The sequence below is a fragment of the Antennarius striatus genome, chromosome 6 (assembly GCF_040054535.1).
Source record: "Antennarius striatus isolate MH-2024 chromosome 6, ASM4005453v1, whole genome shotgun sequence".
In the NCBI taxonomy this organism is placed as follows: domain Eukaryota; kingdom Metazoa; phylum Chordata; class Actinopteri; order Lophiiformes; family Antennariidae; genus Antennarius; species Antennarius striatus.
The window spans coordinates 17,590,684-17,617,952 of NC_090781.1; the positions used below are offsets into that span (position 1 = coordinate 17,590,684).

The 27,269-nt window shown below is 43.4% G+C and overlaps 2 protein-coding genes across 3 annotated transcripts; one reads left to right on the forward strand and one right to left on the reverse strand.

Moving 5' to 3' along the window:
- Positions 1-1,736: 1,736 nt before the first annotated feature.
- On the reverse strand, positions 1,737-4,345 carry gmnc (geminin coiled-coil domain containing). The gene is made up of 4 exons (XM_068316504.1): positions 4,267-4,345; positions 3,104-3,189; positions 2,881-2,997; positions 1,737-2,645 (listed from the first exon to the last, which is right to left on the reverse strand). The coding sequence occupies exons 1-4, from the start codon at positions 4,343-4,345 to the stop codon at positions 1,737-1,739; spliced, it is 1,191 nt and encodes a 396-aa protein (XP_068172605.1).
- Positions 4,346-20,697: 16,352 nt separating this feature from the next.
- Positions 20,698-27,194, forward strand: ostn (osteocrin). Of its 2 annotated transcripts, none has more exons than XM_068317769.1 (5): positions 20,698-20,726; positions 22,315-22,407; positions 25,231-25,460; positions 25,583-25,726; positions 26,649-27,194. In XM_068317769.1, the coding sequence occupies exons 2-4, from the start codon at positions 22,315-22,317 to the stop codon at positions 25,668-25,670; spliced, it is 411 nt and encodes a 136-aa protein (XP_068173870.1). In that variant the 5' UTR covers positions 20,698-20,726; the 3' UTR covers positions 25,671-25,726; positions 26,649-27,194. The 2 variants fall into 2 exon arrangements, with proteins under 2 accessions (XP_068173870.1, XP_068173869.1); XM_068317768.1 differs by having other exon boundaries at positions 25,863-27,188.
- Positions 27,195-27,269: the final 75 nt, after the last annotated feature.

Sequence of the window (27,269 nt, forward strand, 5' to 3'; positions counted from 1 at the left end):
GTTTCCTCCAAAACAATCTGTGCGATCATGGGCCGTTCTCATCATGTTTACACTATGAGCCATCAGTTAGTTTCAGCTGACTGAGAAAGCAGCTCCACGTTTTGCGCAGAAAAATACACATTTATATCATTGAAAACAAGAGCACAAAACACGAGAAGACTAAGGGTGAAACACAGTACATCGTAACAAAGTTACTGAGAGTTAAAAAAAAGTTCCAGACTATGGCGATCTATAGCGGTAGAGCGCGTTCATGCTGCACATGAAAAACAAAGCACACATGAATGCAAAGGGGAGAGGGAGGTGTTGATAGAGGCAGGTCAGAGTGGCAAGGGGGTGGTGACAGCAGGAGCTCAGAGCCATACCCATTAACATGGAGCGTTTCAGAACGGAAGTGACTTTAACCATATTCAGTCAAAGATATTGAGGACTACAGATCGGTTTGGGGCAAGACATTTTCAAATACAATGTAGTTGGACATCTGGCAGCTGAATGACATGAACTAAAAAAAGCAAAATATGGGACCTTTAACATCCCATCAGACATTACACACATCACGTCTTTCTTTTTTCAGTCGTGTCCTGTTGTTTTCTTGGTTGAGCTTAAGTTCCTTCCTAAGTTAACTGGGTTTCTTCAGTATGCTTTTTTCTTTATGGCACCAATGCACGAATACTGTATAAATGTTTTGATTGTATTTAAATACAGAATTTTATTTTTTTTTCCAACACTATTACTCCAGAAGTTTATCAAATCAAATTATTGCTGTGAAAACTCAATTTAAAGGAGACAATGTTACAATTCTACACTGATTATAAAAATAAAGGGATGACTCAGAAACATCTGTGAATCACATTTTCTCTTTAGTCGGCAGTTTTTCAGTTTTCTCATTAATATGAAACCATGACATCATACTCAGACAGTTTGAACACGGTGATGACATCATCAACATGACATTTAATTGTTGCTTTAAAAGCTGCAGGCTTATTTAATGTTACAGTAAACAAACAAACACAATATTCATGTTTGTATTTAAGTAAGACTTCAAACCAAACAAACTGTTTCGAAGTTTGAAGGCTACTTGGTTCAGGATGTGTGAACTTCATCACAGCATAAATTCATCTTTTTCCCATTTCGGCTGATGTTTAATGTTTATCTGTTAAAAATAAAAATACAGTGTGAAAAGTGCATCATTTAAAATAAGTAAATTAAAGCACCTCAAAAAGTGCCTTTTCTCTTTCTAGCTAAGCTAACTACCTTGTTCCAATGCTACTAGCTAGTGCAGTTCAGTGGAATCCGTTTGAATGTCTAAATAATCTGGCAGAAATATTGTTTGAAGGCTTGATAACATGTCGAAGTGGTCATTTGGCCCTCTGGCAGATTTCACGTTAGGTTGATTGGCTGTATTTGTTCTTTAATTAAAATCAACCCAAACAGTTGCAACTGTTTGGGCTCTTGTGTTTTTCATTGCATTTAATACAACAAAAGAAAAAAAGTCTATCAGTCATTTAAAGCAGAATCTACCAATACGAGCGCTAGCTGCTTAGCTAACTGAGCTAACTAGCTGCATAGACAAATGGGCTAACTTGCTAAGGAACACATAAAATCATTGCACCATTCACTCACCGACACCGACTAGACTCTCAACGTAACACCTGCCAGTCGGCATGACTCTGCATGGCAATGGACTCACAACAACTTCCTGTTTAATAGCACTTGGTTACAGCTTGTGAGTGCGGTGCCTATGGTTCTTGTCTGGGCAACCAAGTGAAGTTCCACTTTCCCTCTGGGTCCTTCCTGACAAAGGCTTGGCCGTGGGGGAAACTGTGGGTCTTGACGCTGCTTGACGGGCTAAGGGACATGCTAAATGCCAAATCTGTGCGGATGCTGGTAGACTGTGGCACAGCAGTGGGCATAGATCCTACCGACGGGCTGGAGATAGATGTCAACTGGTTCATGACAGGACTCAGAGACACGGTGGGGCAGAAAATGGTTCTTTCTCCTGGTGGACTGAACTGGATTTTGTTCAGTGATGGTGCCTGGCTGGTGGGAGACCAGTAAACTGGTTGTGTTTGGATTTGATCTGAGGCTGTAACAGAACAGATGTCTGCTCTAGTTTGCTCTGTTTGAGGTGGAGACTGGAAGACCTTTGGTGTGTTATAGCTCCTGATCAGAGCTTCAGGAGCTTCACACTGTCTCCCAGTGACAATGAAGTCGGAGTACTGACCCGGAGAAGTGCAACAGTTTTGTTCATAGAATTCAGAAGCACTGATCGTAAAATCAGTTTGGGGGGAGTTGTGGACAGAGGAGGGTGTAGAAGAGGTGAGTGAAGAGCTGAAAGAGGAGTCTGGGCTGGATTCAGCACCATTAACATGACTGCTCCTCCTGTATCGAAGTGAGGAGCAGGAGGACCCACTGGATGTGTCAATTGTGTCTCTGTCCTTGAGTCCCAGTGTTCGTAGCACCCAGAGGTCCAGGTTTGGTTCTGTGGAAGACGTCTCAGTGGTCTCAAAGCAGAATTCGGCAGCAAGGTTCCTGCAGACTCTCTTGCTGACCGGTTGGGAGGTTCTGTGTTGCTGACCGCTAATTTGGAAAGGTTCATTGAGCATCAGGCTTCTCTTCAGCTTCCTCCTCCCATCAGCAGGTAGTTTCTAAGAGGTGAGAGCAAAGTCATTCAGAAACAACCTTAAAATTAAGATTAAATTCCAGTTTATCTGCGAAATTATGTGGAAGGATTTCTTTCCAAAAGAACTCTGTAGGATAGGATTTAAGCCAAGAAATGCATCCAGGATTTTCTTTCCAGTTTCTTTGCCTTCAGAATCAAATGACCCAGAAGAACCAATTACCATGAACATCTGTTAAGGGGTAGGGCATGAGCCAACCAACCTTTGCCTCGTCTCCCAGCTTTCTTACAAAAGATGAGTTGAGAAACCCTCGGAGTTTGTTGTTCTCCTCCTGGAGTCGGGCCAGTTCCTCCTCTCTCTGAAGCAGAGTGTCCTGAAGCTGAGATAAAGTCAGAACCACAACCAGATTGGACTGAGATAGAGGAGATGGTCTTTGAGGATGCTCCCCTGTCCTTTAACTTTAAAGTTAAATAAAACAGAGATACCTGTTTGTTCCTCTGGAGGTGAGGTGACAGCTGCTTCGTCCACATAAGGCTAGCAGGTGGGGTGCTGCTAAAATTACACTGAGACTCTGTGATAGATAAAGTACTCGGTTACTCTGAGGGTACTAGAATACTTTCCATCAAAAGCCCTGCATTCATTGTTTTTAGGCTTTTTTATATTTATCAGTGTGGTGGGAACGGTGCAAAACAAGGCTGGTACAAAATTATTTTACTGTAATCAAAGGGGTGGGGCTTGTTTCATTATGAAGAGAGGACAAACAGCTACAAATGGTTGTAACTTTATTAATGTTAAAAACAGTTTTCCTTTCCAAAAATACTTCTGGGTCAGGGTTTAACTTTGGTACTGCTCTGACCCAAAACTCGTCTCAAATGCCAGTCTGTTTTTTTTATATTCAAATGAAAACACTGGTGCCCACTAGTGGACACCTTGAAAAGTATGACCACCACCACAGCAGAGCCTTAATCATCCTGGTTCAGACATCACTGATCACCAGAACCAGAGCCGGATGTTATGAAGATCAAACCGTCCTTGTAGAATTAAATTGCCTCTCCCTCTGGTGAAAGTCTTTGGAATTTCTGCTCAGTCCCACATCAGAAGATGTCATAATTATTCCACAAATTATATGCAAAGAGCAAGGAAACATAGAGAAAACGAAAGCCTGAGCCTTTACGTAAACTTCTTCGGGTGTTTCTGCTGAAATCACTGACGGAAGCTGCTGGAGCGATTAGCTTAGGAAAAAGTCACTTCTGTTTGATGGATGAGCTCCAGCCTGCTGAATGTGGCCTTTAAGGAAATAGGAAGAACTCCTTTCATAATTAGTCAACCTCAGCAAAAAAATATGAAAGCGGCCCTGTTCGGGTATCTGAAGAGCAAACGTTACATGACAGCACCAGATGAACAGACATTCTCTAGAAATTTGTTTTAACACAATGGATTTGCAAATTCTTTTTTCTTTTTTTTTTTGCTGTAAAACAAGGATGTTCATTAGCAGCATGTTGCCATGGTGATGAGTGTCCCCTTGTTAGTCTAGTTTTACTGTGTGTACTTGAGCTAGTATTTTGTTACAGAGAACTTTTCATTAACTAGTAGACCCTACTGCTGCCTCTGAGTGAGTCATTCACATCCATTCAATTATGATTCTTACCCCATGTAGTTGATGGGTTGAGCCCAAGGTCACTGAGGTCACAGGGGTCACAGGCCCAAACAGAGGCCAGGGTTTCCATGGTAACTCCAACAGTGTCAGGGCCAAGGGCTGTGTCCTGGAGGTGGTAATGATGATGAGGAGGAGGAGAAAGGGTGGAGTTCCCCAAAGAGCGACAGAGAGTTTGTGAGTGACTGAAAGGGAGGAAGGCGGCAGCTGACGGCGTTGATATGGTGATCAATGCTTCAATTATTCACAAACATTTAACACTAAAAAAAGCAGGGATTCATCTCCAGAGGCACAAGCAAAACGATTCACTAGAAAAACGTAAACCTCTCAGGGATTGGGGGTGGGGTGGGGGTACCACCAGACCCAACATTCAGTCAAAATTTTTTTTTACTGTTTTCGATAATCTTTGAGGATTTGATTCCTCCATCATCATCATCATCATCATCATCATCATCATCATCATCATTATCATCATCATCATCACCATCATCATCATCCAGCCCAGCAGAATAGAACTACCAGACTGACCAGGTTTAGACCTAACTATCCTGCATACACCAGTTTTTCCCTGAGGGGACGTTTGTTGATGAGCTGATCACTAATCACCAGCTGATCGGCTGATGATGAGTGATCACTCGTCAGCTGACTGGACCACACATGTACCATCTGGACCACAAGCAGGACAAGATCTGACCAGGAAGGCTTGTCATATCATTGGAGCCAGACAGGTTGTCCACATACTTTTGGCCATGCTGCATCATTGTGAATCCCCTTATGTGTTAATGTTCAAGTAAAATCGTTTGGTTGATTTTTTTTTTTTTACATGTTATGCCTCAAAATAAAGACAAATTAGAAATTCGAAAATATAGCCTCTTTGATTAAAACATCTCCATCAGTTTCCGTCTTTAATGTCGTGAGTAGAGTCTTAAATGTCCTAAATGAGTTGAATTGAATAGGAATTTCATTTTTAAAGTTGTTAAAATCTTTGCGCTCATCGCTCCACCTGTTGCGTCTCAGAACTTTTCACCTTTTCTCCTTTACGCGAGACTTCATTCATTAAAACCTCGAAACAACGTCACACGTCTCCCGTAACATCGACGACACGTCAATCACGTGCCTATCAATCATTGATTATCAGAGACAGAAACACTCGTGAACTCACGGAGGATGCGCTCCCGAGATCTGCGTCTTAAGGCTGCGTGTGCTCTGCGTAAAAGCGCGCCACAGATTCTACATCCAGCACCGCGTGGAAAATGACAGAATGACGAGAATCCTGGGTGAAGAAGCCGGGTGGAGTTTGTGATGTGGAGCTGAGGACTCACGGAAGACTGAAGAAACCTCCAGCAGCTCTGACGGACAGGTGTAAGAGTGTTTGGTAGGACGGAGCTGCTGACGCTGTCGGTCCTCCAGCAGGCTGATTCGGAGCTGCCATGTGACGTCATACTGACAGATGAACAACAGCTCCGAGTTGTTGTGTTAACTCATCCTGATTACGTCATCAATCAACAGTTTGTCTTAGTCCTGAATTAGGTTCATTGATAAAATCTACTATTGATCGGCTGCTAATAACCAGATCAGACAACAACAACTCAAACAGATCAATACCACAGATATTAAAATGTTTTAATTGGACTCAAAAAAAGAAGCTCCAGCCTCCCTAGATAAAACATGGGGGGAGAGGGGGAGTGTCAGTGATGCTCCAGGGCTGCTTCCTGGTCTACTAGAAACCTGCAGCCTGTAGCTGGTTAGATGGATTCCATCAAGGATCAAGAAATCCTGGAAGAAAACTTGTGAGAATGATCCCAAGCAGACCTGGGAGTCCACGCAGACCCTGTTCCTGATGCTTCTAGAGCCGTCACCTGAATAGAATCCAGACAACAAACCCTCTGGTGGATTTGGAAGAGGTGGCCACATCAGGAAAACCAGGAGTGTTCCAGAAGTGAAGGAATAGGATGAGATTCCTCAGGCACCAGAAGCTGGGTCTGCATCAGGTTAAAGGGTCTCTAGAAGAACTGGACCATCAGAGGCTGCAGTAAAACACTTTGTCTGTTGATTTGATCTGCAGATGATCAGTCATGGATTTTGCTGATAAACTGATCGATGGTGTTGCAGTGGTCAGTCTCATCTGATCCTACACACGAGTTAATCTGTAATCTGACAGCAGGTCAGTTAAACCTCAGCAGTGATTAGGACCCTAATCCACTGCCGGGCACCAGCACAATGACACATTAATGCGCAGCAAGAACCGCTTCACTGTTTGATGAAATAAATGTTCGCCAGACATTTGTCCACCTCCAGCTGAGGCCCAAATCTGTTCCCTCCGAATCCGTCTGGCCCCCCCTCCCCAGCCCTATGCCCCTCCCTCACAGGGACACTGGCTGCCCATTATATTTGACTTTTCCCATTAGCTTTTGTGACTGGTTAAGTGGTCCTGGAGTGGGGTTAATCACCTCCACCAGCGGGGCCCCTCTACAGATCAAATAGCAGCAGTGTGAGTGCAGCGGCGTCCATATGTGTGTCCGCAGGAGAGGCTGGACAACGGCAGGTTGTTGGTTTGAGGATGGAGAGATGCCTCAGGCCTCAGTGTTAGCAACAAGGTCAATGTTGTAGAACTGGACCTGGAGATGGATCAACTCCAGACTAGAGTCTATAGACTGACTCTGTAAAATCCCAGAGGATAAATTTAGGCACCAAACTTTCCTGGTTTTGTTTAGTATAAATACAAAATTTATAAAATATAAAATAGATAGCAATTTCAGAAAAGGATTCAGAAACGCAAAACCACCTTAAGAAGAAATTCAAGTTCAAACTTTGTCTCATTATTGATTGTCTTATAATGGTCTACACCACATGTGTCAAACTCAAGGCCCGGGGGCCAAATATGTCCTGCCAAATTTTTACATGTGGCCCGCGAGAGCATAAAAGGTCAGTGTCTAAAAATAAATAGGTCAGAAGTGTGCATTGACCAAAACCACATTTCCCACAATGCAGTAATTAAGCCCATTTTAATTACTTTCCCAACTTGTATTTGATATTATTTTTCTTTATTCACTCAGATAGTTTGAATTTTGGTTGATGGAGTTCTGTGGGTTTCATAACCTGACAAATTATGAGGATTTATGTTATAACAGAGCAACAAGCAAACATTTTTTCTGTGTAACTGTAATGTTTGTAAAAGTATTACATTTATGTTACATTAGATTGAGTCCCATTTAATTACATTTATTAGTTACATCTGGCCCTTTGGGGCAGAACGGTGGCGCAGTGGGTAGCGCTGTCGCCGCACAGAAAGGCGGTTCCGGGTTGGAGTCTCGCTCTGTGTGGAGTTTGCATGTTCTCCCTGCGTGGGTTCTCTCCAGCTTCCTCCCACCTCCAAAAACATGCGCTTCAGGTTAATTGTCCGTTCCAAATTGCCCGTAGTGTGTGAGTGTGAGTGTGAGCGTGCATGATTTTGTGTCTTTGTGGCTCTCCGCAGCGCACTGGCATCATGCCCGGAGTGTCCCCCGCCTCACCCCCTAGGACAGCTGGGATAGGCTCCAGCTTCCCGTGACCCGCTACAGCCGATAAAGCGGTTCAAAAGATGAGTGAGTGAGAGAGAGTGATTTGGCCTTTTGAGGACAGCCGTTGTGCTGTTGTGGCCCTGGGTGAAAATGAGTTTGACACCCCTGGTCTACGCTCTTTGTTAACTTATTACTTTCTTCTGGAAAAATTTGTAAATGTTCAGTATCTGACATGTCAGTCATGTTTTATATAGTGTGTCGGTGTTGCCCCGCCTAGTGTGTGAAGGCAAAGCATTGGATTAGCCATCACACCTGGACTGGATATTGTTGAGATCCCATCTGGACAGAAGAGATGACAGTACCACCCTGAGCACTAACCTTGGCTCCATTCTAGCACATTTAAAATGACAGTAATCCCTCATTACTGGCCGTTAATGCATTTGAGGACCGCAATGTAGCAACATATTTAACTATTTATGTTATTATTTATGGTAATATAAATGTTTATGAACCCTCCTTATACTAATATTAAACCACCATATATTTGTATGACCTTTTCCCACACTCTAACAGACTGTTTAAAACACTTTTGTATGAAAGAAAAGTCGCAGGAAGAACTGTGAATTGAAACGCATATACACACATGGATGTCAACTAATAGCATGTGCGTATGGTATCACATGACTACCTACTAAAAATCTGTGATGTAATGAAGCCATGCATCTTGAAGCGAGGGATTAAATCCATTCAAACAATCAAACGTTAAATTAAACAAAAAGGGACCTACAATCAAACCCTGTGGTACACCAGATTATGAACATAAGAAAGAGAAGAAGTTCAGAGCGATTCATGGGATTCCCCCCACACAAATGGGTGCGGCCTGTGTGTGTGTGTGTGTGTGTGTGTGTGTGTGTGTGTGTGTGTGTGTGTGTGTGTGTGTGTGTGTGTGTGTGTGTTGGCAGGTGGTGTGTATGGGAGTGTCAGTCAGCAGGGTGTCCTCTCACTCATCTTAATGTGTCTCTGTCGTTGCTAGGCGACCTGCTGAGCTCTCATCCAGTATCCTTAGATGAAACACCCTCCCAATTAAATTAAGCCACCAGGTTGCCGTCGTTCACCAAAACCCACCCGGCAGGCAGCGGAACGGAGGATTACTGACCCTCTGCGGCACGGTGTTGTTAGCCAGCTGGTTTGATTTATCCAAACAGGTTTGTGCTGCGGCGAAGGGTGTAGATTGAAGTCAGATCTTCCACTTTTTCTAAACCTTTGGCAGGTACACTTAGTTGGTTGCACCCAGGGGAGGGGTGTGGGTCGGGGGTGGGCGGGGGGGGGGCTCAGAAGCCAGTTAATGAGGCAGATGTTTAAACAGCCTAATTACCCTGCAGCCAGTCACAGGCCTGCGGGTGGGCTACCTGGTGGTCTAACTCAGGTTCAGCAGGACAGATGTTAACCCAACCTGCCCCCCCTTCCTAGCTGCCCCCCCACTGCTATCCCGCTGAGATCCTAATAACAGGGGGACGGACGGCTTGATTTGTTGGACAACAGCGTCGGCTGCCTGTTCTCTGCTGGACGTCCAAACAGACGAACGCAGGCCTCTGATTCGTTCACATTCACAGCAGCTATTAAAGGTGTGATGAATACACTCTAAAAAATGATTCAAGGACTGAGTAAATGTGACAGTAATATATAGTTATACATGCTCAATAAAAATTCTGAATTTCATCATGAGTATTTGATTTGACTACATCAAAATTAATTAGTAAAACTCCAACAGGAATATTTGTGTGAAATGGACACATGTAAATTAAGTTTACTTACTTAAAATAAAGTATAATTTGAGTCACAGATTACATGGTTTAAATATTTGTAATAATAAGTTTATGTTTCACCAAACTTTTCGAGAATATATGAACAAATATCAGTTAGTTTTAATTAAACAAGTCAACTCAATTTTATTGGAGACATAACTAACAAGTTAAAAACATCAAGTAAACATACGGGAACCGATTCCGCATTTTTACGATTTTGGGGCGCTGGTTACTCACTGGCAGTGCTTCAGCGGTAGAGCAGATGTCTTGTAGACAGGTTGCCCAGCCATCTGTGGTTCAAATCCCGCTCCCGCCATGACATCCCTCGGAGTGTGATCTGATGGTGGGAGGTGTCAGCTCACCTCCCAGCCACTGCTAAGGTGTCCTTGAGCAAGGTGCTGTCCCCCCTCCTTTTGGGGTGCGACCCCCCCAAATTCAGTTATATTTACTCAATTTGCATAGGTAATTGAACCAAATCATTTAGTTCAGACGTACTAGAAAATATTACTTACATTTTACTCATGACTCAGGTTTTGTTTTAACAGATTTGAGAGCTTTCATATCTACTCAATATTTGAATGAAGTAACATGCAGCATTATTTTTTTGAGTGTAGAACCTTCAGTATTTGACGGATGCTTCAGATTACTTTATTTACAACACGTTATTTACTACACTTAATTTGCTACATTTCATTAACTGCATTTTTCTTTTCTACACTTTTTTTTGAAAATTTTATGTACCACATTTTAATTGCTACACTTTATTTATTACCTTGGACAGTGTTTAAATGATACGTCTGTCAATCTGTTATTTATTTTAGTGTCATGGAACAATAATGAGTATGTGCCTCGATGCACAAACATTAACAGAAGTTTAATAAAAATTCCCATAAGTAATGTTTATTGCTCTTTTCCATGAAACACATTCAAGAAAAGTTATGCAAATATTTATGACTTACAAAATAGAATTCACTTAAACTTCTGCCTCCAGGACTGTCCGTAAAAAATTGTCAAAACATTCAGAATCATTCCTGTCATTCTGTGTGTGTGTGTGTGTGTGTGTGTGTGTGTGTGTGTGTGTGTGTGTGTGTGTGTGTGTGTGTGTGTGTGTGTGTGTGTGTGTGTGTGTGTGTGTGTGTGTGTGTGTGTGTGTGTGTGTGTGTGTGTGTGTGTGTGTGTGAGGCTCCCTATTCCCTCCATTATGGCATCTTACTGTGAGCTCAGGGCCAATCAGAGCGACCCCTCCAGGCCTCAAACCTGCTGCTGTCCCGAATGGACGCCAACCAGCTGTATTGCGTTCTGCCGACCTGGAGCAGTGAAATTATTCATAGGTTATGTGTTTAATTGTCCTGAATGGAGCCACTCCAGGTGTGACGTTTGTTTGTTTGTTTGTGAGGTGTCTTCGTACATGTTGGGTTGTAAACATTGTTGTTGTGTCTCTTCCAGGCCAGTAGGTGGCGTACGTTTTCAAATTAGCACCAGAGAATAAGTTGGGTTCATGCAGTTAAACAGAACCAGACCGTTTGATGTTGTTTATGTTGTTCTGGTTTTTTTGGAGATGGAACCAGATGGATGAGGCGCTCAGACGGGTCACAACCCCGTTTCTGTGTTGTTACATTTGGCGGCAACAATATGCTAAAGCTAAGCTAAAGTAATGAGATTATTTTCAACATGACTGACAGCTAATTATACGTTAGCGGCAACGCTAACAGTGGAGAGGAGTCGGGTGTCGCCGGGCAGTGGGCCTCCCTCTGTTCCTTCAACAGTACACGACACTCGGCTGATTACATCACCAGATTCCAGGCCTCTCATTGGATGCCAGCGGGGTGAATGTGGGCGAGTTGCATGGACAAAGTGTTCCAACTGACCCGAGGTGTAAAGAGAGATTGTAAATTAAATAATTTAATTACTCTATAGTCATTTAGGATCCATGTTGCTGATAGCTTCCTGCACCAATCAGAGCTGGAGGATATCATGTGACAACTTAAGAGGTTTGTTTGTCAACAAGATGAATGAAACGTTGCGTAGATGTGGCTGTTTGGTGCAGATTCTAGATGAAATTTATCCTGATTGGTTAACGAGAAGATATTTTGCGTCTCAGGCGGCGACGGCAACCTGGCGTTGTCATGATAACGTGAACATTATTGCTAAAGCCTTAAACGTTGTTGGGTTATTGGTAAAGTTGCTTTAAAATAATTGTGGATCCACACAATGATCTGGATCACTTGTTCTCGCTAACAAATAAATAAGTCAACTTAACACCAGCAAAAAGATTTTACAACCTCACTGCAGTCTTTTTTTATCACCTGCAGTGATATTTTCATAAAATATTGAGGGCTTCCTTTCTGCCAGGACCACATTCATCCATAAAATCAGGGTGATTTAAAGCCTGCGGCGATTTTAATTTGGCCTAATAGATGTTGTAAAATCTAAACTGGCTGAAGGAAGAAATCTCTGAGGTTCATTATCAAACAAACAACTAACAACTAACAACAAACACGTCCATCCAGAAACGGACAACAAGGCCTCACACACACACACACACACACACACACACACACACACACACACACACACACACACACAGCATGAGGTCCAGGTTCACGAAGTGAAACGGTCCAGGTTCACACAAAGAAACAGTCCCAACATACTTTTGTCGTAGTCATGTTCCCAGCATACTCCTTGAAAATAATTTTACTCAGAATCAACTTTTTGAGACATGTTGCAGACAAAAAAATACGAGTGATCGCACGACAACAGAACATATTAGCATCTTAAATGAAGAACAAAAACTTGAGAGGTTTTTCATCCACCCGTCAATTCTTTAAAGGCTTGATGGTTAGAACTGAAGTACACAAGGAGAAAACTTTGTGTGTGTGTGTGTGTGTGTGTGTGTGTGTGTGTGTGTGTGTGTGTGTGTGTGTGTGTGTGTGTGTGTGTGTGTGTGTGTGTGTGTGTGTGTGCTTTTGTGTGCTTTTGTGTGTGTGTGTGTGTTTTCTTGTAACCGTAGTGATGAAACAAGGCCAGAGTATCCCCAGTGAGTGTGCTCAGACTACAGCATGATCCACCAATCGGAGTGCTGCTGTTAAACACACACACACACACACACACACACACACACACACACACACACACACACACACACACACACACACACACACACACACACACACACACACACACACACACACACACACACACACACACACAGACCTCCACAGCCAGTCAGGGCTCAGCAGACCTGACAGGTTTAAAGGGTCATTTCACCCAAAGCACAGGCAGACATGTTTTCCCTCTGCTCTGAGTTTCAATTGGCCCAGGTTCGATGTCTGAAAAGTTAAAGTGCCGCATTCAGAATTCTGATGTTTTATCAGTATCTGGACTTTTGTGTTGGCTTTCATTTTTACTGAACAATTGAAAAGGGATTGAACAGAAGCCCAGTGGGAGTTCAGGGGTGTTCATACTGAGACGTTTTAGGTGATCTTCCTGTTCTGCCAGGTGGGCGATGATGTCACTGTTGTGTGAGCGATGATGTCACTGTTGCCAGTCATTGTCAGCGGATCCTCTGATTAGTTCAGAACCAGAGTTCAACTTCTGGGCTGAAATGAAAGGGAAGTATTTGGTCTCCTCTGGTCTTTCAGTTCATAGAACCTGCTGTAGCAGGTTTCTGCAGAACACACACGCACACGCACACATACAAACGCACGCACGCACGCACACACACACACAAACACAAACATGCACACGCACACACACGCACACACACACACACACACTTACAGGTTAGTCCCTCCACCCTTTTGTTGTGTCCTTGAAGGGCTGCTGAACCGTGACCAGCTGTCAAAATCTTAGTGGCGGCTGAACAATGTTTGCGTGTTTGTGTGCGTGTGTGTGTGTGTCTGTATGTCTGTGTATCTTTGAGTGTTTGTGTGTTAAATGCAAGGTCAGCTTTGGCTCAAGCTTTCCACAAACAGCCATGTCCAAAATGAATCTTCGGTTTCATCGCTGACATCCATCTTCCTACTCTTCTTCTTTTTTGCTCCTCTTCTTTTTCTTCTTCCGCTTCATCCTCTCATCTGGTCGAGTTGCGGTGTCAGCAACTAATCCGATGTACCAGCCTTCCATCCTCACCACAGCAGGGTGATTCTGGGGTCATTCCCAGTCTGAATGAGATGGGGCTCGTGAAACACGAAGGTGCGAAGCTCACCTGGTGTAAGTTGGTTAATTGAGCAGGAGCCAATCAGCATCAATATTCCCCAGACAGGATTGAAATGATTGTAGATGCAAGACTACAAGGACAACAACTGTCTATACCTTCAACACTTACATCCTTCTATCATCCTTTCTTTTTCACTTAGACAAATATCCTCAGTGTCACTCAACCTTCACAGTTAGTTACACCTGGACCACCCCCTGTCTGTCAAACGCCCCCCATCCCGAATGTGGCAGACCCAATCCTCCCTCTACTGATGGATGTAATCTGATTACTTCTTGTCTTCAGCGCTGAGTCTGGTTCAACAGTCAGACTGCAAATACCATTTAAATAATAAAAGAAAACGAAGATGAAGATGAAGATGAAGCGGGGGATTATGGGGGTGTGTGGCAGTCGGTCAGGAGGACGTGGATTAGTTTCAGATTGCAGCCCAGCTTCAGAACGAAAACCTGATCCAGCAGAGAGGAAGTGTTCTGGTTTCAGCAACTTTGTTCAAGCGATCAAATCAAACATTCCATTGTCATTTTTATTTTTCAAAAAATTTATTTGAATCTGATGAATAAAAATCAGTAAAAATAAAATTTTGATCTTTGGACAAATTTCTCCATACCGTCAATTTATGAAAAAATTATTCATCGGACAAATCCAATAAATAATCAATAATCGATAAACAGTTGGATGTAAATGATGTTTTTCAAGTATTTTTTTAAATTTTAGGGCTTCTGGAAATTCAATCATAGGGGGTGTCCCCATCTTATTCAGGTATTTAAGAGAAGAGATGTCGATTGGTGGACTGACCAGGATGGAGGTTCAGGGTTCCTGGAGGAGCTGAAAAGCTCCAGAAGTGAGTCAAGGAAGGAAATCAATCTGAGCACTGATGGATGGTTGGTCAAGGTGATGGGGTTTGTTGTTCAGAACCAGAAAAAGGAATCAGGATCTGTTTGTTCTCAGGTTCAGGGTCTGATTGTAGGTAGCAGATGCTCCTCTCAGGTTTCATGTTGGCCGGATTTACACATTTTTGAACGTCTATTCATCATCTGATTGTTCAGCGCAATGGTGTCTTTCTAACCTGAGTAGGCTGAGCAGCTCCTTTGCCGTTTGTTAAAGCACAACACTTGGCCAGTAACACGCTGCTGTCCATCAAATGTCCTCTGGTGCACAGTCGAGATCATCATCAGACGTCGCCTCATGTCAAGTTGCCGCCTTCATCTCTGTCCAGAAACCTTCAACCGCCGGCTGACACCAATGACAGTGTCTGCTTTCAAGCTTGTCAAAAAAACAACTTCTACCTTTTTAAAGTGTCACATCTGGTAACGGGTCTGACGCGTCAATGTCAGATTAGCACACCAGCAGAACTGCCTGAAGCACAGAAGAAGAAAAGATCACGTCAGATTATTGGAGTTTAAAGAGAGTTCTAATCAGACAGATTAGTGTTGCTGGGGTTTGTTAAAAGTCACAGTGAAAGAGTCACAGAGTCTAACTGCTGCCAGAATCGGTCGTGACTCAACAAAGAGACTCGATCAGAACTGATCCCCAGACAACCATTTAACGACAAAGATCAAACATTAACAGGTGTGTGAAAGGCCTGCTTGGGTCTTCGAGTAGGTTTCAGGGGTTGCTGACTGTGTGGACATCACCAGGACCATACTTTTGTCAAAGGTTCAAGAAGTTCTTGACCCATGTGGTACTTCAGGGGTCCTGAGAAATGTTTTCATGGTTCTATAGGAGGATTTACATTCACACATTCACGTCATGATGTATTGGTGGGTTTGAGTCCAGTGGAATTAATCAAGTCCAAGTCCATGCGTAGTCGATTCCTGATGCTGAATGGTTCCCTGGCCGGATGAGCCAGGGTTGCTTGATGAAAGTTAGGTGTTCAGGGTTGCAGGGGGCTCAATCAATCAATCAATTAACCTGTATTTATACAGCACTTAATGACATCAGCAGACATTGCAATGTGCTTTAACAGACAGAGGAACCCAACAGAACCCTCCAGAGCAAGCATAACGGACAGCGGCAGGGAAAAACTCCCTCATTGAGGAAGAAAATCTGGGCAGGACCCTGACTCTGAAGGGCAGTCATCTGCCTTGACCAGTTGGGTGGCAAAGGAAATACAATGGGGATAGAGACAGGAAAAGGAAAAGAGAGAGAGACAGAGGTTCTTCGGATTCCTCAGGAAATGTCCTAGATTCCTGTGTGCAAGACATCAGAAGTTTCTGATGGAGTCTTTGATTAATTCAAATGATCCTGGGAGTCTCTGAGGAACTTATAAGGGTTCATTACATTTCAGTGCTCTCAAAAAAATCAAAGGTCCTTCCAGGAGGTCCCTCCCAATATTTTAAGTTTTAAATGGCGTGTGAAAGTGCCTTCTTCCACCTCCTGCTAACCTTTATGATGCTTCAAGAGTACTCAATGTTTCCCAATTGTGTTCCAAAGAGTTCAATAAGAGTCTTGTGTATTTTTTAGGATTCATTTTGCCATCATTTGGGTCCTTGGGATCTAAAAACACATGAGGACAGTTGTAGTTTTTAGTTTCCAGGTGTGAATTTGGCTCCTTGACACTGAGCGTCCCTATAATTGTAGAATAAGATTCCATCTATCCATCCATCCTCCACCGCTTATCCGTCACGGGGGCACCAGCTTGAACAGGGAGCCCCAAACTTCCCTTTCCCCGGCCACATCCACCAGCTCTGACTGGGGGATCCCAAGGCGTTCCCAGGCCAGTGTTGAGATATAATCCCTCCACCTGGTCCTGGGTCTGCCCCGAGGTCTCCTCCCAGCTGGACGTGCCAGAAACACCTCCCTAGGGAGGCGTCCCGGAGGCATCCGCACCAGATACCCAAACCACCTTAACTGACTCCTTTCCACGTGAAGGAGCAGTGGCTCTACTCTGAGCCCCTCGCTAACAGCAGTGTTTCTCACCTTATCTCTAAGGGAGACACCAGCTATCCGCCTGAGAAAGGCCATTTCACCCTCTTGTATCTGCGATCTCTTTCTTTCGGTCATAATCCATCGCTCTTGACCATAGGTGAGAGTAGGGACGAAGATTGAACGGTAGATGGAGAGCTCTGCCTCTGGGCTTAGCTCCCTCTTTGTGACAACAGTGCGGTAAAGCGACTGCAATACCGCTCCTGCTGCCCCAATTCTCCGTCCAATATCACGTTCCATTGTTCCCTCACTCATGAACAGGACCCCAAGATACTTAAACTCCTTCACCTGTGGAAGGACCTCATTCCCCACTCGGAGAAGTGGGGAATGAGAAGTGGGGAATGGTTTAAAATCTGAGGTACTTTGTCAGGCTGTTTAAAGTCCATTCTGACCTCCTGCAGTCTTGCACTGCCCCCTGTGGTTACAGGTACAACTACAGATATACAGCAGGAAACGAGTCACATTATTTTGATTACATTCTCTCCTTATAGGTCTTTACTTTTAGAGTTGTCTAATGAGGAAGAACAAAGTGTGATTATACTCTAAATTAAATCAGTTAAAGCTTCCTTTTGAATACAATTATGACACTTCAAATAAACACATTCTTCTGAGCTGGAGGCAGAAAACACCAAATTCCAGCTGGTGTGATGAACACACTCCCAGGGGATGCTGGGAAAGCAGAAAAGATGTGTGCGCCTTCTCCCTGCTGATTGGCTGGTGCTGCCCTCTGATTGTTTACTCAGTAATTAGCCAATCACATGCCTCATTGACACACACACAGAGCAATCAGGTGGGAAATGAGGATAATGTGAAGCAGGAATAAAACAGACTACTCTTTTGTCTTCTCCTCCGTCCAAATGTAAGGCCGGCTTTTCACAATATTCTTTTCCTGAGCAGAGGATTGGAGTAAAACCAGCAGCAATGCGATAGCACCACCATCAGGCCAGCCCGTGTAACTACAACATGGTGGTGAACGTTAAACAAAGCAGCAATAAGTAATTAGGATACAAAGAAAGCAACCTTCTCTGTTAAGATAAAAATAAAATGTATCAGATACTTTAAATAAGTATTGTTTTTTACCTTTACAGTGGAGTTTAAAATAGTCCTTGTCTTACTGCCAAAGGAAACTATTGGACCGGTATTTGGGTTTAAAACGCGTTTAGCGGGCAGCAGAGGGTTAAAAATGTCTCTTATAGTCAGAAAGATTCAAATGAAGCGGACCCAACAGTGGATAAAAACACACACATGAGCAGGAGTTTTTACCTCTGAGTGAATTTTATTGAGATTTTTCCCCAAGCCTCATGTGACCTTTCACCTCATCAGGGTGGAGGCCGGCCCCACCTCCATCTGTCCAGACGGAGCCAAACCACAGCTATCAATAATTTTGCAGCTCATTACTCCACTCCTCCACTCCAGAAACGTCTTCAGCCGATGGAAACTTCAGCATCGCTTTTGTCTCTATCTCAAAAAAAGGGGGAAACCAAAACAGCAGTGTTTGTTTTTAAGTCAAAACATCCTGTTGTTGTTGTTGTATTTGTTGTTATTGTTGTTGTTGTCATCATCCAAAAGTAACAAAGGATTCAAGTTGCACTGACTAATTACAGTTATGTTTGACTCTAACCCTAACCACTCCCATTCTGGTCCTGTTGTGGGCATCAACCACTGACTGATGATCGGCCAATCACTGCCCTCCATGTCCTCTTCATCATCTCAGATATGAAATCAACGAATCGAATGAGGCAGGGGTTTTGGTCGTAGCGCTCCTTTAGTGTTGCGGTGCCGGAATCAGATTCAGGCAGCAACTGATTGCTCTCACAGGTTGTGTTGATGTTGTGTTGGTGTGTGGACAGGGTCGACTCCCGGTCACAACCAGGAAGTCATGACTGAAACATTGAACTGCTGGGGAGACACAGTGGAAATCCCACCTCTTCATCCTACACCCCCACATCCCCCGGCTGTCTGCTTTCCATCAGCCTGTCCAGCATCCTGCAGCTCTCATTTTCACAGATGCAGAAAACAAGTGCTCTCATCTGCAGAGACTTCATCATGTCTTTTCCGTCTGTCAACCTCATCCCTCCATCTCTGGTTGCAGAGAGGAGCTGATTTGCTTTGGACTGCACTCTGTATTACCTTTCAGATCAAGTCTTCACTTCACTTCAGCGATGACCTCTGACCTGAAGCTGTTTCACACAGATCTGCTTCTTCAGGTCGTTTCGCTGTGAAGCTGGATGAAGAAACCTCACCTGACTCTTCATCAACATAGAGGAAAGGGAACACAAATAAATGAAGCTGAGCATTAAAATGAATCTGACCCAAGGAAACCGATTTGATGATTTGGGATATTTTCCCACTGAGGTGTCGATGCTGCACAAACAGAGGCGTTATCCAGCGAGGTGTCGCGTTGATCAATAAGACATGAAGTATCTCTGTTTACAGTGTGAGTCCAGCGTGAGAGCTGGACTGAGAAAGAGGGAATGGTGGGAAACATCCAGGGGAATCCTTCAGGCTTGACTTGGCCAGGAGAATCTTCGCTGTGAGTCATCAGGTGGGCTCGCCAACCGTAGCTTCACATCAGGCCTGCAGAGTCAGGAGAACCTGGAAGGACGGCAGGGTTCAAGTCCTGCAGGGGAACCATGAGCAGCACTTCCTGTTTCTGACAAACAGCAGATCCAGTCTCTCGGGATGGTTTCCAGTTTTAGACAACGGAACCGTTTCGGAGACCACACCAGGAGCCGATGGCGTTTTGGCAGAGCCATGTTGGCTATCCAGAGGGATTGTGTGGTCAGTGTTGCCATGGTGCCATTACTGGTCTGGTTTTAAGCCAGAGGTATGACTCGCCTGTCATTCTACTTGCGTCTCACCTTAATGGCAGGTTAAGTGAGTTTAACCCCAAACAGCTGGTCTCAGTTACTCCAATTGGAAAGTAACTAAAGCTGTAGTCAAGTAAAACCACAGTCTTCACTTGTGGAGATATCTGAGCTCCATGTGCCATTGCAGGGAGGGAGTTTTTAGGCGGGGTGAGGTGGAGGGCAACATGACATCACCCCAAGCGGAGCAGGTCGTCGATAATTAAAGGGTGAGCGGACAGGAGGGGGTTTTCCATCATTATTAGCTGAGGTGTCATTACTGATATTAACCCAGGTGTGTTTTCTCAATGACCCAATCCTCCATCCCCACTGGATAGACCGGAGTTCATGTGGCTCCACGGGGACGCCACCATGGCAACAGCAACACAAGGAAAAGAATCCGTGCATCAGCTCGGAGTTCAACGCACCATCAGAATCAAGTTGGTGTCAAAGTTGACCAAAGGATGGAGCAGACGGTAAGGGCACACCCGGCCCAAAAATCCTGGTCCACATGAAACCGGAAGGAGCCCGGGGTGATCGTGGGGTCGAGTGATGATCGTAGGTGTAAGGAGGCCGCTTTTCGTCTGTACTGACAAGCTAAAGAACGTTAGCTGGCTTAGCTTAAAGTCATTAAATCATTGAAGTCAAGCAAGCTAATGATGAAAACATTAATATTTGTCGTGTGAAGCTATTTTACGGCTAACTTGGCTAGACTGCATTTTAAAAGGCAATTGCAGCAAATAGCTTTAATCAGCAAACCAGCAACATAAAGATAATAATGTCATGTGGCACCTGGTACAGGATGCGCTTGATCCCGCCCACAAAGCTCTGATTAGCCAGGTGGTTTTTTAAACTAAGGAAGAAACAACAATATCTGATTTTTATTTATACGTAGAGGAGAAGTTGACTTTAAACTGACCTGCAAAAGGAAAGGAGGATGAGAAGATTGCTCTCAGGAGATTTTGCCAACAGGTAATGGTCCTGATGATGAAACACCAAACACACAGTGTGGAAAGGAAGGGAAGCGCAGGCAGTGATGTCACAGGAGCGGACAGTGCTGATTGGACGGGAGATTCCAAGGCAGCTGCTATAAAATCTGAACAGAAGACAGAGAAACACAAAGAAGAGACGAAACAGCGAGAGAGACGCTCAGAGACCGAAGGTACAGTGTGTGTGTGTGTGTGTGTGTGTGTGTGTGTGTGTGTGTGTGTGTGTGTGTGTGTGTGTGTGTGTGTGTGTGTGTGTGTGTGTGTGTGTGTGTGTGTGTTCAGGTGTGCACAGGTTCAAATTCCTGCAGGTGTCACATTCCAAGATATTTCAATTCTCAGGCAGAGATTCAGTTTTTTATTCTAAACATCACTTAACAAAATTGTGGGTTTCTTTCTGAGGTGAATCATGTGCATTTATATTTGCAAAAAGTCTTCTGCTGTTTTTGCTTTTATTCAATCAAACTTTATTTATTCAGTCAAAATGCTTCAAAAGAAACTGATGCAATAAAAGTTAAACTAAAATGAAATGTATGTCACTCAAGTTTTCTAATAAATCAAACATAATGTGAGACGTTTGAGGACATAGAACTCCTCTGGTGTCACTGTGCTGCGTTCAGGTGCCCGTCTGTGAGTGTGGAGGTGATGTTCAGGCTGGTGCTGGACTGCAGGGAGGAAACAGCGGGTATTTTTGTGAATGGAAGAATTTGCATCGTGTCCAACATGAATGAGCTGCAGGACGAGAACATCAGCAGCAACAAGTGTGTGTGTGTGTGTGTGTGTGTGTGTGTGTGTGTGTGTGTGTGTGGTGTCAGGGGAATGCAGGAGCGTGCACGTAAGTGGGCGTGCATGTGACGGTCAAGACATTTATTTACAGGGATGGAAATTGCTAAAATTAGCCAATGTTGCTGGACAATACACTTCACGCGTCAGCTGTGCTAAAAGTGTCCTTGTTTGTGTGTGTGTGTGTGTGTGTGTGTGTGTGTGTGTGTGTGTGTGTGTGTGTGTGTGTGTGTGTGTGTGTGTCCTAAAAACACTGGGGAAATGATTTTATACAAAACAATATAGTTTTAATTTCTCAGCATATCTCAAGAAGACAACCTCCCACAATGCATTGCACGAACTGGATCAGAATTGCTGTAAATGGTCTTTCAAATTCAATAAGATAAGATAAGATATGCTTTATTCATCCCAAACTGGGAAATTTGAAGGGAAATGTACTGGGAAATGTACATTAAAATTTACAAAAAAAAATTTCAAGACATTTTAATTAAAGTATTTATTAATTTCACACAACACAGAATTTCAAGCAAAATGAAATCGCGTACATAAGAATATAATATTAAAGCGATAAAAAAAATTACAAATTTTAATTTAGTTTCTGTATAATTTCTGTATAGTTTCTGTTTCTGTATAATTTTCTGTATAATTTATTTATTTGATGTTTTTTGGTTCCGGCTGATGTGACCTTATTTTGGCAAAACAGGATGTAAAACTTGAAAGGTGACGGGTGTGATTGTGGACGTGTCCAGATTCTCTGCATTTCGTAAACAATGCAAAATCTGTTGATGCAAAGTTGACGCTTATTTTTCATGGAAGTGTTTTAACATCATTTCAACAAGTCAGAGTTGATTTCTCTTCCTGATGATGATTTTAAATATGTTTGTCAGTGCTGACGCTGCATTTGATGTCCTTAATGTCCAGCTATCGTTTCATTATAAGATTATATTATTGATTTACTGAAGAGTGATTATTGATTTTCAGATGCACTCTTGTGAATGTTTGCTCCTCTCCTGCTTGCTGTCCATCATTCTGCTCCACTGCAGCACCGACGGCTTCAGAGTCCGGCCTGCTCAGGTCAGAACACACACACACACACACACACACACACACACACACACACACACACACACACACACACACACACACACACACACATACACACACACAGCTCTGAGACCTGAAGGGTTCAAGGATAAATGTATCTTCCACTGCGCCATGTTTGATTTCAGGCAGCTCAGCGGATCAGATTGTGTCCTGTCAAACTATCCTGAGGGCCAAAACAAACATCCCCGCCCTCAGGGGCCCCTGTGCTTGTATCAGATGAAGTAACATCACAGCAAAGGCCAACACAAAGCTCTGGGCTCCGACGGGGATGCTGCTTTCTGTTTAGTCTGGCTGATATCTGATCATGTGACTCATCAGAGGCAGCAGGCGGACAGGAAGCGCTCGTCGCTAGGTGTGTGATGTCATAGGTGACTCACAACGTGGTGTCCTGATGTGTGAAAACAGAAGATGAGACAGAGACACCAAGCAGGGTGGCCTCTCAATGTTTTCTATACGGAGACTCCCTTATATGTGTTAGCTTATGTTACAACGTAGCACCGCCGCTTGATCTACTGTCCGACTTCTTCTCCCAAATGGAACCACTGGGGAGATGTGCAGAGTTGTGGCAACAACAGAGGAATTCAGCTGATGAGCCATACAATGAAGTTATAGGAAAGAGTAGTGGAAGCTAGACTAAGGGCAGAAGTGAACATTTGTGAGCAGCAGTATGGTTTCATGCCAAAAAAAGAGTACTACAGATGCAGTATTTGCTTTGAGGATGTTGATAGAGAAGTACAGAGAAGGCCAGAGGGAGCTGCATTGTGTTTTTGTAGATCTGGAGAAAGCTTATGACAGGGTGCCCAGAGAGAAACTGTGGTATTGTATGAGGAAGTCTGGAGTGGCAGAGAAGTATGTTAGAGCGGTGCAGGACATGTATGAGGACTGTAAGACAGTGGTGAGGTGTGCTGTAGGTGTGACAGAGGAGTTCAAGGTGGAGGTGGGACTGCAACAGGGACCAGCTCTGAGCCCCTTCTTGTTCGCTATGGTGATGGACAGGCTGACAGACGAAGTTAGACAGGAATCTCCATGGACTATGATGTTTGCAGATGACATTGTGATCTGTAGTGAGAGCAGGGAACAGGTGGAGGAGAAGCTAGAGAGGTGGAGGTTTGTCCTGGAAAGGAGAGGAATGAAGGTTAGCCGCAGTAAGACAGAGTACATGTGTGTGAATGAGAGGGACCCAAGTGGAAGAGTGAGGTTACAGGGAGAAGAGATCAAGAAGGTGGAGGATTTTAAGTACTTAGGCTCAACAGTCCAGAGCAATGGAGAGTGTGGAAAAGAGATGAAGAAGCGTGTACAGGCAGGATGGAACGGGTGGAGGAAAGTGTCAGGTGTGATGTGTGATAGAAGAGTTTCAGCTGAAATGAAAGGAAAGGTGTACAAAACTGTGGTGAGACCAGTGATGTTGTTTGGTCTAGAGACAGTGTCACTGAAGAAAAGACAGGAGACAGAGCTGGAGGTAGCAGAGATGAAGATGCTGAGGTTCTCTTTGGGAGTGACCAGGAAAGATAGGATCAGGAAGAGATGGCCAGACTGAGATGGTTTGGACATGTCCAGAGGAGAGATAGTGAATACATTGGTAGGAGGATGATGAGTTTTGAACTACCAGACAGGAGGCTTAGAGGAACACCAAAGATAGATAGATAGATAGATAGATAGATAGATAGATAGATAGATAGATAGATAGATAGATAGATAGATAGATAGATAGATAGATAGATAGATAGATAGATAGATAGATAGATAGATAGATAGATAGATAGATAGATAGATAGATAGATAGATAGATAGATAGATAGATAGATACTTTAATAATCCCGGAGGAAATTGCATGAGGAGGTTAATGGATGTAGCAAAAGAGGAAATGAAGGTAGATGGTATGAGAGAAGAGGATGCAGAAGACAGGGTTAGATGGAGGCAATTGATTCGCTGTGGCGACCCCTGAAGGGAAAAGCCAGAAGGAGAAGAAGAAGAGGAAGAAGAAGAAGAAGAAGAAGAAGAAGAAGAAGAAGAAGAAGAAGAAGAAGAAGAAGATTTTTTTTTTTTTTTTTGCAAAAACACTTTAATCTCATTCAAACATTTTGCAGTTTTACATTAGATGAAAGCATTTAAGTGCCTCAGAACATCTTTTCCAAACAAACTTCAATCACATTTAACATTTAGAACATTTAGAACATTTAGAACATTTAGAACATTTTACAAATTTTCATTAGATGAAATTTCAAAAACACTAAACACTCAAAAACATTAAACACCAAGAAACAAAGGGAAATACAATATAAGAATTAGTGCATTATAACATGAAGTTTGCAAAAGTGAGGTGGTCATCAACTAAAGTGCATAGGACATTTTTGTAACACCAGATGTTCCTAAAGTTATTCAGGTCTTTTGTCAATTTATAGAAACCAAATTCTAGTTTTAAGCGACATCTGATGTTACAGCAAAAAACAGTAGCTGCTTCTTGAGCGGTATCGTTTTCAATTTTCCTCTTCCTGGTCACATGAATTGCAAGAAGAAGAAGAAGAAGAGGAAGAAGAAGAAAGACATGGTGGGGGTCAATAAAGCTGCCGTTTGTGCAATGCACGACAAATGTGAACAAAAAGGGTGAAGAGAAAGTGATCACAATAATCTGTATGAAAAAAAGAATGATAAAAAGAAGCCGTTTTACACAGTAGTGTTTCAAGATATACTGTTAGCCCCATGGTGTGTTTCAAGGCATAGCATTAACCCAGCTGTGTTTCAGGACGGTATACCAGTCAATTGGCATCATCCCATCCTTTCCTTGTGCTCCAGCATGTAGACCGGCCCGGCTTGAGGTCTTCACTGGGTCTTCGTCCTCGTCAACGTGGCATGAAAGTGGGGGAGGAGCTGACAGCAAAGCTCCTCCGATTCAATGACCTAGTGAGGATGGAGAATGACGTCATGGAGCCAAAAAGGAAGAGGGGTTTCCCAGGCGACATTCCCCCACTGGACCGACTGTCAGTCAGCTCCATGGAAACCAAGTCAGGAACAATCAGGCAAAGGTGAGACAGACAAAAATGACACTGCAGCAGTCCTTTAATTCTAAAACACGTTTAGCTCTTGATGATGTCACGCTCACATGTTTGGATACGTGTTTAGCATCTATGCTATTTTGTGTTTGTAGCAAGGTTGTTGAGTCGCCACGGCGACGAGTCATTCCGCCTCCGATTGACAGGATTGGAATGAGTCAACTACCAAACAGTCGGGGATAGACTGCGTCCTCCAGGTCTGACAGCATCTCTTCTCTATGCCGCCCTCCTCTGGACAGGTACGGCACTGCAGACCCGCCCAATTATTTCATCGGTTGATTAAAAATTACTATTTTGAAATTATTTTTTGTAAAACGCTGGGCAGAGCCTTTTGAAGTCTGCTGGTGCCTCATTGGACATTTTTTCTCTCTGCAGAAGAATCACCACTGATACATGAAACACATCCAATCACCGGTCACTTGCCACCAGTCAGCTGCCAAGCCACGCCTCTCAATCATCCACTTTCACTTCACATGGAACCCTCCCCCCTCCCCCCCACGCTGTGTTGACCCTTTCATAATGGTTCATTCAGGTGCAGCTTGGTAAATGTAAAGCTCATCTCAGAAGTCAGGACCAAAGTAGCGACTGAAGAAAGTCTGAACGGAAACTAATTAGAGCCTCATTTAAAATATTCTGAGCTGATTTGGAATTTGAATTTTGTAAGTAAGAATATCAGCCCTAGGGATTACAACTCTTCGTCTTCTTCAGTACTGTGGCTGCAGCTCCAACCATTAGGCTAACTTCCCAATGACAATGGTAATCAACGAATTGATCCAGCTTCCTAAATCTGCAGCTTCTTTCTGTTGTGATCACGAAAAAAGAGTCTATGACTTTCAGTTGGACTAAAGAAGAAAACTTTTCTAACGTTATTTGAATGGTAGAGACTAAAGTTAGCGAATGTCGTACCGACAGATCTTCTGAATGACATTTAAACGTGATTTTTACTGAGTAGAAGTCGAACTTCATCTTTTCTTTTTGTATCACCTGAATGCATCATTACCCACCCACACACACACACACACACACACACGCCTCCCTCCCCTCCTATGACTGGAGGTGTCTCAACCTCGACGCTGAAACTGAACACGTGACTCGACTTAAACTTGACTTTCTGCGGGTGTTACATTTACCCTGTGAATCTGAGACGTGACCTCATTACAGGTTAAAGCTGACGTCACCAAGCACCAACCATAGGAAACCAACCAAAAACCCATCTAGTGGCCAATAGAGGAACTGCACCATCAACCCTCAAGGAAGTGCTGATCTTTTATTTTAAAGGAACAGATAGCAGAGAAATGAAGGCTACACTAAGATAAAAAAATCTCTGAATTCTGAAGTCTTGCTTTAAAAATAAACATAGGTACTCATTTCTTCATTCTAAAAGACTTAGCATCTCAAAATGTCATCTTGATGCAAACTGATTTGCATTTTAATAATTTAAAGCAGGCTTGAAACGCCCACAATAAGATATTAGTCTGATCATGTAATGGAAAGTCTTTTAACTGACAGGAAGTGTGTGTCTTTGACCTCTCCCGATTAAATTTAAGTTTTCACAACATGAACTACACAAGTTAAAGGGCAGCCCAGAATTTCCCAGCTGTGCAGTGTACATCTTTGACAGTCAGGTTAAAACGAGTCTCATGTTCTTAAATGCTTTTTACCGCCTGTAGTTTAATTGTGCACAATAAAGAGTTAATAATCGCTGCAGTCTGTATTTTATTCTGAAGCTCAAATATTCCACACGCCCACCAAGAATATAAAACTAGCTGTGGTTGTATCAAC